Genomic DNA, 14850 nt, shown 5'->3' with positions numbered 1-14850 from the left:
AAGGTTCTTCATGACCAGAAAATAATGGTTCTTTTAAGAACTGTTCACTGAAAGGTTCTTTGGGGGGAAACCCCGTTTTTTTTTTTTTTTTTCCTCTGGGGGGGAAAAAAAAACTTTATTTTTAAGAGTTTAGAGTACTGGCATTCACACTGTGTGTGTTGTTTCTGTGACAACAGATTCTTTGTGTACACTACTCAGGGAAAGTGCTTAAGAAGGGCTCTCTTTCTCTCTCACACACACACACACACTCACACAATCACTCAGACGACTGCGATAAATCTTGGTATTATGGTGCATAAGCTCAGAGTTATGCACTCATAACTGTTTTAAAGGCCAGATTAATAGCGTGTACGTGAGTTTCTTGAGGTTTTAATGGTTTAACATGCTGGTTATAATAAATGGTCAAAGTGCTGCAAAGTGGTTTGACATTGACCAACAAGGGCAGTTAATACTTAAACTGGATTTCTTAAGTCTGAATGTGCAATCTGCAGTGTGTTAAGATACATGTATACACATCACCACAGTATTTTCACATTAGCTTCCCTGTTTAGGCTTGATTTTATACTATTAAAAACATTGATGTGCATCAAATCCATGTCAAATGCATTATCAAAATAAACCTGCCTTTATATGTGTCCAAGGGGAAAGCAAATACAGTGGTACCTTGTTGTACATTGCACTTTGAAATACTATGGCAATGACTGATTACCATATTGATATATTATGGTATTTACAGAGTTCTCCACTCTAGGCCTGCTTAAAAATAATACTATGTTACACCCAATATCCACATGACTGCATTTGTGGATGTAGACAGTAGTAAATGTAGTACATTTACTAATGTTATTGCTGTACCACAGTACAGCCATGGTATTTAACATTTACTGTATGCAAGATATGCAACAAAACCAGTTAACTGAGGAAATAAATCAAAGTGGGTGTCGAAGTCAGCTCAAATTCACAACCAATTACAGGAAAAACTGGGTCAGTTGAGTCCAAAAAAAAAAAAAAAAAGGATGGGGGAGGAATAGAAAGCAGATAGGCACAGAAGATAGGAGGGGTTAAAGACCAAACATAACGCGTCTACTCTGTCATATTTCACAGTGCATTATTTTGGGGTCAGTGAATTTCTCAAACGATTATTGGGTCACAACTCGCAGTCAAGTCACAGCTGAAACCAAACCCAGAAAACAAGAACCTCAAATGAGCATCGCCAATTCACATTTCAGGACGAACATCGACAGATAACAGCGGGGGAACAACATGGTGTAAGCGTTACGCTGTTAATCGAGCAAATTTCGCCGTATTTGTAAGCTTTTAGCGAAATTTAACAAAAGGAAACGCAGCTGTTTTCGGCTATTAGGCTAGCGGCATATTCAGCCATATGTACTGCGACTGTGTTTTTACATTCACTTGCTTTATACGTAAACGGTAGGTGTTTTGTTTTATCTTCGTGTTGAATTGTGAGGGTTAAAGCTTATGAATGTGTGTGGGGGAAAATCTGTATTTTTCTGTCTTCCTTAGCGGATGGTGACTCGCCATGACTAACGTTAGTTAGCCGCTGTTAGCTTGAGCAGATTTCAACACATTTTAACGTGTCAAATATGATTTAGACATCAAAACCTGTGAATATCATTACCAGAAAACGCAAATTTTGTCCTAGTTGGCTTGTATTTGAATGTTTTGTAAATGTATCGATTTGTTGCTCGTAGAAGCTTTTAAAATGACATCCGGCTAATAGTACACGGGTCAAGATTTGATTTCATATAAGTCATATTAAGGCGAATTTGTGCCCATTTTTAATAAATAAGTTAATTTCACTTCATTTTCTCCAGAAATTAATAATGAGGACGCAAATGGTTTGAATGTACAATAAACGTCATATAGAGCTTAACGTTATATATGGGAAGTGTTTTAAATTAGCATAAAATTGAATGGCTTTGTTTGACTTCAAACCATAATATGATGATTTCCGCCTCTCAAATATGAGTCACTTCTTGTTTTTGCATATCTTGTTATTCTTGTTTGATAAGATCACATGAGGAGGAGGAGGAGTCTCAGCTTTTGTGTGCAAAACTTGAGTTAAAAGCCCTTCTGACCAATCAAATACATTTTCTCATTTATTTTTCCTCTCTTTATTTTGTCTCTCCAGTGATGCATCTGCAGGAAAGTTCATGTACACCGTTTGTTTGTGTTCTCCATGATGGCCGGCTCGCAAATAACCAGTGACTGTAACACGAGCACCGGTGGAGAATGACATCTCATCTCAGCAGTTGTTACTGAAAGCCAGAGAAAATGAACAGGGTGAACGGATACGTGATCATTTATTTAGTGTCCGTGATAAGTTTCTGTGCGGCAGGGCCTTTGAACATCACGACGGTAGATGGAGATGTAAGAGAGAACGGAACGGAGGCAGATGGTGACGGCTCGGTTCCCGTGGTGCTCACCAAAATAAACCAGATCATTGCTCGGGAGGGAAACTGTGCTTTAATTGACTGTAATATCACTGGCGACCCTTTTCCAAATATCCAGTGGTTCAACTCACACGGACACCTGCTTGACACAAAGACAAGTGGTACGTTTACTGTAAAAACACTTTTAGACACCAATGCATTAGGCCTACACTTGGTCACTTCATTCATTTTGATGTCTTAAATGTATCTTAAATGTATATAAATCCGATCTACTATTCCCGCATGTAATAGAATTTACTTCCATTAAGATTCACCCAACTGGCAGTCAGTGTTGAAGTTTTGCAATTGCTCTACCCAAGTGTAAAGACCTCCTGTCTATGAATATGTACAACAAAAATGATAACTTTTATCAAGGGTTTACACAATTTTTCTAATGCTCACCAAGGTGGCATTTATTTGAATACAGTAAAACAGTAATATTATTACAGATTAAAATAATTGTAATATTCTATTTGAATATATTTTAAATCGTAATTTATTCCTGTGACCAAAGCTGAATTTTCAGCATCATTACTCCAGTGTTCAGTGTCACATGATCCTTCAGAAATCATTCTAATATGATGATTTGTTGCTCAAGAAACATTTCTGATTATTATCAATGTTGAAAACAGTCGTGCTGCTTCATATTTTTGTGGAAACTGTGATACAGTATTCTTTCAGGATTCTCTAATGAGTAGAAAGTTCAAAAGAACAGCATTTATTTGAAATGTAAACCTTTTGTAACATTATAAATATTTTTACAGTCATATTTGATTCATTTACCGCATATAAATAAGTATATATTTCTTAAAGGGTTAGTTCACCCAAAAATAAAAAAAATCTATCATTAATTATTCACCCTCATGTCATTCCAAACTTGTAAGACCTTCATTCATCTTTGGAACACAAATTAAGATATTTTCAATGAAATTTGAGAGCTTTTTGACCCCCATCCCCCATAGACTGCAACGTTATTACCACATTCAAGGCTGAGAAAGGTAATAAAGACATCATTAAAATAGTCCATGCGACCACAGTGGTTCAAACTTAATGTTATGAAGCGCCAAGAATACTTTTTCTCTCCTACGCTGTTGACGGTGTATGCACAGTGCAGGGCCTCCATGTTTACATCAGAATGCCAGCTCATTATTGGCCGGCTCCTGCTTCATGTGATCAGCATTGGCCAATACCGAGTCAGCATTCGGACACAGAACACGGAAGCGCTGCACTGTGTTTTACAACATCAGCAGCGTAGGAGACTGACATGGAAGAGAAGAAATGATTGAATAAAGTAATTTTTGTTTGTTTTTGCACACAAAAAGTATTCTTGTCGCTTCATAACATTAAGGTTGAACCACTGTAGTCACGTGGACTATTTTAATGATGTCTTTACTACCTTTATGGGCCTTGAAAGTGGTAATTGCATTGCTCTCAATGGAGGAGTCAGGATTTCATCAAAAGCATCTTAATTTGTGTTCCGAAGATGAAGGTCTTGCGGGTGTGGAACGGCATGAGGATGAGTAATAAATGACAGAATATTCATTTGAGTTAACTATACCTTAAAAAGCATTTTACTGATCCCAAACTTTTGAACATACTTTTTTAACTTTTGTAATGTACATGAATATTGATAAATGCAACAACAATGCTACGTCTGCGTATTCAAAATGAAACCAGGGTAATCAACATCTAGATTTCCATGTGGTTTTATTTAAATTGCAAATGCCTTTAATGTGTTTTAGGATTTTGTGCTGATTTTTAGATGGATTTTATTTGTTTTGGGAATGACCACAGTGGATATTATCCATGATTTATTACATCCACTCTTGAGATTTGAGATTAATCTGTTATGCAACGATTTGATCTTTTCATCTGGTGATATAAAACGTGAGTCAGTAATTCCCAGCTGTAGTGTAATAGACTGATGAGTGACGTTTGGAGGATTACTGATGGTGTCTGAGGCAGGCATAGCATGCTAAAAAAAATAAATAAATACTAACAATGTTTTATCTAAAAAAAAAGTCCTGCTGAAAAAGTGTGTTGGATTGGGTGTGTTACAGTGTGAAGAATTAGTGTGACTAAAAACTGTTGATGTGTCTCATCTTGCACAGCTTGTTTGAACAGAATGACACAGCAGACTGGACACTTTTCATATTTAAGATTAGACTAAATAATTTCTGTCATAATCAGGATGATTTGGCATAGTGGTTATCTTTCAAGTGACATTAAATGACATCCGCAACCCATTTTACTTTCATATTGTATTTTAGTGAAGAAGTAGAAAAAATGTGGAGAGGAACTTCATTTTAACTGTCAGGAATTGTTTGGATTGTTAGCCATCAGTTTTGAAACTGTTTGGTTGAAACTTGAGAAGTCTAGATTACATCAGCTGAAAAGAAAAGCTGATTTGAGTCAGCTGTGCATGTTATTCATTCACAATAAGACCTGGATTTTTCATTATAAAAAGTAAACAGTCCATTTAGATTTGATATTATTCACTTTACTTGCTTACTTTTAGCCATAGTCCATGAGTGCAAAGATCAATTGATTTTACTTTGCTTGCATAATTGCTGAATTGTTTTGAATAAGGCCCGATTGAATGATCTCAGGTTGCTTCCAGTAAGAAATGCATTGACAGACTGGTGCCAAAAATGGAGCTATTAATATTGATATAGAGTTTATAAATTCCCTCAGCACTTAAAACACTTGTGCATTATGTATGAGCATCCTTTGGACCAGGTGGAAAGTTTAAAGATCAGAGATCAGTTTATCTGGTTTCTACACAAATAAGGCAGAAAGACTGCGGGTGAAAATGAGCTTTTAGCTAAATCCGGTACAATGCATAGAATGGGAACATTTATGTTAAAACTTGTACATGGTCCCTTTCTAAATAAATAAAGTAAAGTAAAGTAACATGAGCCTGTATCAGTGTGCGTATGTAAATGTGGATTATGCAAAGTCGATTAATCGTGGCCACAGTATTCATGGAACCACTTTTTGTACTTTCATTTTGAGGAATTGGGTTTACGAATAGTGTGGGTTTATTGTACACCAATAATATATTTTAATATTTTAACATGAATATGTTTAACAACTACGTTCTCAAAGGATTAGTCCACTTTTAAATAAAATTTTCCTGAGAATTTACTCACCCCCATGTCATCCAAGATGTTCATGTCTTTCTTTCTTCAGTCGAAAAGAAATGAAGGTTTTTGATGAAAACATTCCAGGATTATTCTCCTTATAGTGGATTTCAATGGCCTCCAGACGGTTGAAGGTCAAAATTACAGTTTCAGTGCAGCTTCAAAGGGCTTTAAAAAATACCAGACGAGGAATAAGGGTCTTATCTGGTGAAACGATCGGTCATTTTCAAAAAAAATTCAACTGTATATGCTTTATAAACACAAATGTTCGCCTTTCACGTGCTTCCGCTTTCCGCATTCTTCAAAAAGCTTACGCTGTATGTCCTACGCCTTCCCTATTCAACTTATGGAATGAACGTGTTGCCGGTTTCGTTTTTTTCTGCAAGTAGAATAGGGAAGGTGTAGGACATGCGGCGTAAGCTTTTTGTAGAATGCGGAAAGCGGAAGCACATGCAAGAAGATAATTTGTGTTTATAAAGCACATTAAAGCCCTTTGAAGCTGCACTGAAACTGTAATTTTGACCTTCAACCGTCTGGAGGTCATTTAAGTCCACTATAAGGAGAATAATCCTGTAATGTTTTAATCAAAAACCTTCATTTCTTTTCGACTGACGAAAGAAAGACATGAACATCTTGGATGACATGGGGGTGAGAAAATTATCAGGAAAATTTTATTTAAAAGTGAACTAATCCTTTAAATTAAATGGTTTGCTCAACCTGAGATCATTGCTTCTTATCCCAGTTTCACTTTGCATGCAACCTCATTTATCAGTTCATTTACACGTTTTCTTATGTTGTCGTAATGTCAAGATGTTTTTCTTGCATTATCGAATCGATTTAGTACATCTGATGCATGTCACCTAGAAACATGGGAAGCGCTTGAAGCACTCCTGGGAGACATGAAGTGGTGTTTTTTACGTGTTTATGAGATACTGGGTTGCGTTTTTGAGCGCTTTTGCTGAAGGGCTAATCACTGACTGGAGTTCAGTGGCATCAGAAATAGATCCCAGATCTCAGAATATACTAGTGGCAGGTAAACTAGATAGCCATGAGCAGAACTGCATGTTTTGCTGAGTTATTTTAGTGCTTATTGCTTTTAGATGGTCAGAAATTATGATTAAGAAGTCTACTGTACATTTTTTTTTATTTGACATTTTTCGTATCGATACTGAAATATCTGAAACACTTCCATACTCCTCCTTTTCTGCAGAATAGATACACAATATATACCAGCAGCTCTCTCTTATCTCTTCGACGGAAAGTTGACATACAAACCCGCCTCCCCCTTTCCTCCTCCTCCTTTCATATGCTCCGGATTAATATTTTTGGTGTTACAGGGCTTGAATTTCGACATGGGATTGCTCGTATTGCACATCATTTTACTCATTCCCGCAGATTTTTTTATCATAAAGCCACCTCTCAGTACTAAATTGAGTTCTTTTTCACTGCTTATTGTGCTTAAACTGTCAAACACAAAATAATGTCAAAATGCCGGTCTTGGCAATTATTCACGTAAACAGTTGAGAAAGAAAACGCATGTGTAACCGTATAATGGATCCGTGTGTAGGAGAATTTACAGTTAAAGACCCAAAGACCAGATATGATGAATGGAGACCTGGTGTCAAGAGTTTAAAAAAATAAATTGAAGAAAATTTTACTGAAGAATAGTTTGTAGCACTCACAAGGAGTTCGTAGGCCACACTGCGTACACACTCAATACAACCACAATTATACTCTAACAGAGTCCACTAACTACATCATTACTTCAGGTTGAATGATTCTGATCGGTTAAGAAACTTAGATAATGTCCACACATGGACTGATAGGAAGAAGCACATCTCCATCGGATGACACCAAGAACATGGTTTAGGCACGAATTGACCTAGGTCACTCATATGCTGGTCGATGCTCGTATGCGTACAGGATCTGTAAAAAAAAAATATATATACTATCACACACAGATACACAGCTTTTTCTTGGTTGGTGAGCTGTAACTCTAAACAGAATACTTCCCCAAAACATCTTAATAATATGTTCTTTCTCACAGTAAGAGGTACAGACTAGGGATGCATCGATTTATCTATCTATGTATTTATCAGATGATTTTTGCTCAATTTACAACCATCGGCATATCAGCTTTAGCAGGAAAAAGGCAGATATAACAAACCGATAGTTTATCAACTAATTGCGTGAAGGCACTGAGCTTTATAATGACTGTTGCGTAATCCTAGCACCGCTGTCTGTGCTTTAATGTTAATCAAATAACAAAAGATCGCACACTATTCTTGACTAAGCAACTTTTTTAACTTTCATAAGTGTAGCGGGGGGGGGATTTAAAGTTAATAAACTTTAAATCTGCAGAATATCTCTGAAGAACTGCGTGCTCTCCTTGTCATTCCTTAGACGAACACCCGTCAAAATAAGAGTCCCGCCTTAGTAAAGGAGAGAGTGCAGATTTCATACATATTTAAACTTACAAAAAATAATAAAATGTATACAAAAACAAATTAGAAGATTAATCAATAAATTCTGTTACAATAAAGGATTAATATGTATTTAATTTATACAGTGAAGAATATGCAGTGCTATTTTACATTTGTTTACTTTATTTCTTTACCTCAATACTATTAAAAAGCAATGTTTATTTCATATGTATCTTTGTTCAGTTGTATTTATGTAGACTTGCTGAATGTTAAATGGATCCAAACCTTGTTCATTAGAAATTATTTGATGCAGCAATAAACCTAATAGTATAATTTAATGCAGGTGTTTTTAAACTTTGCTGATTTAAAACATGATCAAAATACTATCTATTTTGATGACAAAATTTCAAAACACAGGAAGTGACAAATATCGGTATCGGCCAATAATTGTTTTTTAAAAGGGGTATCGCCCCAAAAAATCCTATCGGTGCATCCCTAGTACAGACACTCCAGTGATTGACAATGGAAAAGTAAAAAGCTGCTTAATCATTTGCTTGAAGTCGTTCAGTGACAGCAGCCTAATATACCTGCTGCCAAATCATGAGATAATAAAAATATCTATATGACAGTTTTCCCCCATGGTATTGATTGTGGCCAGTGAAAATGCTGAGTGGCTAGTAACTTTGGAAAACCAATAGACACAGTGGCTGGTGACCAAGAAATCTAATGTCAAGCCCTGATGTTTACACTTTATTATTAAAAATGTGTTAAAGACTTTGTAAACATATTGCATATACCGCGTTCCAAATTATTATGCAAGTGACATATCAGTAAGATTTCAGTAGAATAAACATTCAGATTTTAGTTTTAAGAAAATGTTTGTTTGTTTATTTATCCGTCACAGTTCTCATGCAATATGGGGAGGAAGAAAGATCTTTCTGAAGATGAAAAGCATGAAATGGTGCGATGTTGTGCAAAAGGCATGAAAACAACTAATATTGTATGAAACTGAATGGAGATCATTGAATTATCATAAGATTTGTGAGTGATTTGGAGCACAGCAGAACTCAGATAAAGGCTTATTAATGAAAGTTCCTGTCAAAAAAATTAATTGTATTAAAAGGGCAGCTATAAAAAAGCCAGTGTTGAGCAGCAAACAGGTATTTGAAGCTGCTGGTGTCTCTAGAGTCTCAAGAAGCTCTCCATGCAGGCTGGCAGTTGTGCGTAAAGATGCATTTCAGCCACTCCAAACTAAACCTCACAAAGAAAAACATTTACAGTGGGTGTAGAAATACATTTTCAAACAGTTTTACTGCTGTGGTGTTTTTTTGCAGCATGGGATAGTGCATAGTGCATTGTATTTCAGAAGGCACTATCCTCCTTTTTATACCAGCTGAAAATGGCCAGTTATGAACTCCACATATCTTGCAAAAGTCATTTTAATACCCTCAGAGACCCTAAAGGGACCTTCCATCTCACTTCCCAATATTCCAGCCCAAATCATCACCCGCCAGCTCCTTGCTGACGTCGCAGTCTTGTTGGAACGTCAAGTCAAGTCACCTTTATTTATATAGCGCTTTTTACAATGCAGATTGTATCAAAGCAGCTTTACATTGATAACTGGTACATAATTTTTGCTGCACAGCAGCTCTTCAAGAATAGTGTCAATGCAGGCAGATCAAAGCACTGTTGAATAAATAATTGTTGAATCAAGAATACTGTTGAATATCAAATGTCAAGTCAATGTCAAGTGTCCCCAACTAAGCAAGCCAAAGGCGACAGTGGCAAGGAACCCAAACTCCAACAGGTGACATCAGGTGGCAACTAAGTGGCAAATAGGTGTTAAAATGGAGAAAAAAAAAAAACCTTGGGAGAAACCAGGCTTAGTCGGGGGGCCAGTTCTCTTCTGGCGAACAGTGCTTTGTTACGAATCAGGTTTCTATCATAAATTTGATAGGATCGCAACATTCAAAGTATTTATTTCAGTTCCATCCAGTTGAGGATCGTATTCATCACGCCGGTATGGACGGTCTGTTGAGGTACTGTGCTACTGGCTGTCGTATCGATGAGGCCTTCACAGTAGATGATCTAGTCGACTCGATCTCTGCTGATACTTCAGGGCTGCGTTGTGGTCATGTCCAATTGAGGATCGTATTCATCACGCCGGTATGGTCGGTTTGTTGAGGAACTGTGGTACTGGATGTCGTGTTGATGATGTCTTCACAATGGATGATCTAGTTGACTCGATCTCTGCTGATACTTCAGGGCTGCGTTGTGGTCGTTGTGGTGGCCATTCACCAACCATCCAGAAATCCATCCATTTAGACCATCCATTGTAGTACAGCATTAGTCAGTGAATAAAACTATTTAAATATGAGTCTTCATGTATTTCTAAACCCACTATAAATGTTTCTCTTTGTGAGCTTTGGTTTGGAGTGGCTGAAATGCATCTTTATGCACAACTGCCAGCCTGCATGGAGAGGGTCTCAAGACTCCAGAGACACCAGAAACTTCAAATACCAGTTTTTTTTTTATAGCTGCCCTTTTAATACAATTAATTATTTTGACAAGAACTTTCATTAATAAGCCTCTGTTCTCTGAGTTCTGCTGTGCTCTAAATCACTCACAAATCTTATGATAATTTGATCATCTCCATTCAGTTTCACACAATATTAGTTGTTTTCATGCCTTTTGCACAACATCGCACATTTCATGCTTTTCATCTTCAGAAAGATCTTTCTTCTTCCCCATATTGCATGAGAACTGTGACTTGCTTAATAATGTGGAACAACCTCTAAGTAGGGTTTCCATAGACCTGGCTAATTATTTTGTCTGAGATTGATACCAGTTATCAAAAAAAAAAAAAAAAACATGGATAAATAAACAAACAAACATTTTCTTAGAAAAACTAAAATCTGAATGTTTATTGTACTGAAATCTTACTGATATGTCACTTGTATAATAATTTGGAACGTGGTGTAGTTGTGTTTGGAATCTGATAACGAAATGAAACATGCCAAATTTTGCGGACATAATTTAAATCCAGGCTGTCATACAAGGAATATATGAACACTGTCAAAAATAAGAAAGAATGTTTGTTTTTCTATGCATTTTTTAATAGTAAAGTAAAACAAAACCTGTAGTTTGCCTTTTTTGCCAAGTAATTTTGTCAGATTAATACCTTGTATAGTGTTTTGTTCTTCCCTCATATTAAGAATATAAAATATTTTACACATATATTGATGGTTTAATCAAACTTGTAGGGTAATATCAAACAAATCAAACAAATATCCCCACCAGACATCACTTTCGACTCTACGATCACTTTTTTTTTGACATAATATTGTTGTACATATAAACACACTGGATTCAAGCATGTTTTTAGATTTCACTCAAGTTCAAGATCTGCTTTTAGTAAACAGATTAAACCTTGCATCTCCAGTATGTGATTTTTCTCTCTCTTTTTCTCTCAGATGGTAAATGGTGGATTCTGGACAATGGCATCCTCAACATCACCAGCATCACATTTGCAGACCGTGGAAAATACACTTGTGTGGCCTCCAATGCGCACGGCAAGGCCAACTGCACAGTCACACTGCGCGTGGTCTTCACCAATGGAGATATGGGTGTGTACTACATGGTGGTGTGTCTGGTGACATTCACCATCATAATGATTCTGAACATCACTCGCCTCTGCATGATGAGCAGCCATCTGAAGAAAACCGAGAAGGCCATCAATGAGTTTTTCCGCACAGAAGGTGCAGAAAAGCTTCAAAAGGCCTTTGAGATCGCAAAGCGTATTCCTATCATTACCTCAGCAAAAACGCTGGAGCTGGCCAAGGTCACGCAATTCAAGACCATGGAGTTCGCGCGCTACATAGAGGAGTTGGCGCGTAGCATACCGCTCCCGCCGCTGATCATGAACTGCCGCACCTTCATGGAGGAGATTCTCGAGGTCGTCGGCGTGGAGGAAATGAGACACACTTTTGTCCGGCAAGCACCCGAGAGTCACGAAGCCCCCGGTGGTGCGGTTGCCGGCACTTCCAGCGATGTTTTCACAATCTTGCGCGAGAGAGAGCGGGCGAGGGAGAGGGAACGCAGTGAGTCTCCTGCCGCGGACTCCGATGACGCGTCGCTTCACGAGCAGCCTCAACACATGGCCATTCAGGTTTCAATTCATCCGCCATTAGCTGCAGCAGGATGCTGTAACATGGAAGCTCCACCTCTATCTGAAGTAGTCTCGTCTCCACCCCCATTGGCTCAGCTGCCGTTGGAGGCGGAGTCTGATGAAAATGAAATTAAAGAGGAGTCTGTAGAAGAGGCTGGTGTTACGCAGAATACCCAAGTCATTTATGAAAGCCATGTGTAATATCCTAAACGAAGGATAATGACCTCGCTATGCATTTTCTTGGGGAAAAAAAAGGTCAAGATTTTATTTTATTTTCAGAAGTTGCTTTCTATTAGTTGTCTTAGAAATGATAAACAGATGCATTTGTGTTTATGTGAATCTCTCAACTCAAAAAATGTCAGGGTCGTATTTCACCATAAAATCGATCGAAAAAAGAGAAATTAAATTTTGCAGAAAGAAAATAGTTTTTCAGAGCTTTTGCATAGCATTGTGACTTTCATTTCAGTTACGCAGTTTAAACCCACCATTTTTAGAAGCTATTGTAATGCAATAAATGTTGTTCTCATTACTGTGCATTTAAAACATATTCAATATTCATTCAATTATACATCATGCTTGAATTTGTAAAAGAACTGAATATGAGTTTAAAAAAAATGTCTGAACAGAATTATTGTCATTGCTGTATTGCAATAATTATAAAAATTGAAGTGTATTTGTATTACTGTATTATTATTATTATTATTATTATTATTATTATTATTATTATTATTATTATTATTATTAGCATTACAGCAAAGATAATTTAGGGGCAAAATTTGCTTTATATGATTCACAATCCCCAAACATTAGTAATATTCCTAAAAATGTAATTTTCCTTTATGGGGGAAAAAAAACTTGATTTTGGGGTAAAATATAACCTTGTCATTTTTTTATGAGACTGACCTAAGTTATTCTTCCCAATGACAATGAATTCTCATGCTGAATGTATTTTGAGGCAAAGTTCTCTATTTATTTAAAAAATCCAGTTTTGCCCATAATTTTTTTTCTTTAGTTAACAGAAACTAGGGCTGTTGAGGGATATCCTCATATAAAGCTCACATCTTATGTCTTTAATTGGCAGACAGAAAGTAGTTTTCCTGTTGGATGTAGTTGCAGATTATCCATTTCATGAATGAATGAGAACGGATGACTGATTAATACACTTGGCTGAAAGAAAAACTCCTATACTGTTTGAGGCTGAAGTGCACTTTTCATTTAATATAAATCAAACATTTTTCAAGAGAGATGGATAGTAATTTTTAAGGTGTCGCTCCCTCTTATAATGCATGAAGAATGCATGTGGATCTTTTTTTCATTGCTGGACTTGGAGAGACAAAACCTTAGTTTGTGTAAACTTGTCAGCTATGTGTTATTTATCTTTTGTGTCATGTTGGCCAGGTAAATGGCATCGACACCTTGAATAACACTGTAGAAATTTCAGTTTTGGGATTTTTTTTAGGCATTTTATTCAGTTGATTTTCCACTGGAGTCCTTATACTGTTACTGTAATTAAAGATAGTATTATTACTTTATTAGTAGTACTACAGTAAGTATTTGTTTCAAATGCACAGCTTGGTTTCTTTTTCTTTCTTTCTAAGAGTAAACTGTTGCAAGTGTGTTTTATTTTTAAAAACTGTCTTTGTGGATCCAACAAAGAGCTCTTGATAATGTTTAATCTCTTTTAATATAGACCCACAGTTTTGCTTCTTTAAAAAGGCTCACCTCTTAGTTTCAGTGCAAATGTGTTAGATTTCTTCAGTGTTGATCATCTTGCTTTTTTGACCTCTAAAGCCAGAGTAACCTGCAGTTGTGGTCCACTGGACTGGTAATTGCTTGATAAACAGGTTAAGCTCTAGTCACTAAGAATGTTCCTGGTCAGGTTTGTCAGAGGAAACGATGGCCATGATACTCTTTAAAACGCTGTTTAAGTAGTGAAATAAAGCTGCTGTGTACCAATGATTTTCTGTGTGTTTGCCTTCATTCAGGTATAAGGAGGGAAACTTTTTATAAGCTTTTGTATCATCATAATTTCTTTCTTCATACTTCATAGGCGCTTGTTGATCTAGTCAGTGCCTTGCAGATCATTTTATTTTGTCTGAAAAGCCTCAAAGATCCTTGCCTCACAAATACATGTTTTTTTTTTTTAAATGTATTTTTCTTCTTGTAATGACTTTTCCCCTCAAGGTTTTGAATGATATTGACTTAAGTAGATTGTGTTTTAGTGATCAAATAAAAGGTTTTCAGTTAAATGGTAAAAATGCTGCAGTAGATTGTGTTAGGTATGCAAGTGTTAAAATGCATGAATACAACGCTACATAGATATTTGAATTGCATAAGTAAAAATTGAGCTGAATGTGACTGATGCATTATTGAACTTGCCCTTGATCTTGTTAATGTGTGGGCAAGTGCTTATGGATTTGTGTATGAAGATGTCCTTCAGTGTCTGGATTCAAGGTAGCTATAGTTAATGCAAAATGAAAAATGACTAATTATTCACTTGACCTTTCATTAATTTAGGTCTATACTCCTCAAACATATTTTGTTTTTTTAATTAGACTTCATTCAATTACAGTAATAGTGTAGTAGTGCAGGGCTGCAGTCATATAGCATAGATTCACTGAAAATATACCATTTGTAAGAGTATAATCATAATAATTGTGCAA

At 36.4% G+C, this 14850-nt stretch overlaps 1 protein-coding gene across 2 annotated transcripts; it reads left to right on the top strand.

The window, feature by feature from the left end:
- The first annotated feature begins 1023 nt into the window (after positions 1 to 1023).
- Positions 1024 to 14146, top strand: mfap3l (microfibril associated protein 3 like). 2 transcript variants are annotated; one of them, XM_048185555.1, is made up of 3 exons: positions 1024 to 1431; positions 2153 to 2575; positions 11493 to 14146. In XM_048185555.1, exons 2-3 carry the CDS (start codon positions 2296 to 2298, stop codon positions 12386 to 12388), a joined length of 1176 nt encoding a protein of 391 aa, XP_048041512.1. In that variant the 5' UTR covers positions 1024 to 1431; positions 2153 to 2295; the 3' UTR covers positions 12389 to 14146. The 2 variants fall into 2 exon arrangements, with proteins under 2 accessions (XP_048041512.1, XP_048041511.1); XM_048185554.1 differs by having other exon boundaries at positions 1028 to 1268.
- Positions 14147 to 14850: the final 704 nt, after the last annotated feature.

Source organism: Megalobrama amblycephala, linkage group LG3 (genome assembly GCF_018812025.1).
Source record: "Megalobrama amblycephala isolate DHTTF-2021 linkage group LG3, ASM1881202v1, whole genome shotgun sequence".
Lineage (NCBI taxonomy): Eukaryota > Metazoa > Chordata > Actinopteri > Cypriniformes > Xenocyprididae > Megalobrama > Megalobrama amblycephala.
The sequence above is the reverse complement of the archived record's forward strand: the minus strand, read 5'-3'. Positions and strand labels throughout refer to the sequence as shown.

Excerpts from the sequence above, each read along its gene's own strand:
- mfap3l (XM_048185555.1), top strand. The coding sequence starts at position 2,296 with ATGAACAGGGTGAACGGATACGTGATCATTTATTTAGTGTCCGTGATA. Across the intron at positions 2,576-11,492 it reads GCTTGACACAAAGACAAGTG|ATGGTAAATGGTGGATTCTG; the intron begins GTACGTTTACTG and ends TTTTTCTCTCAG.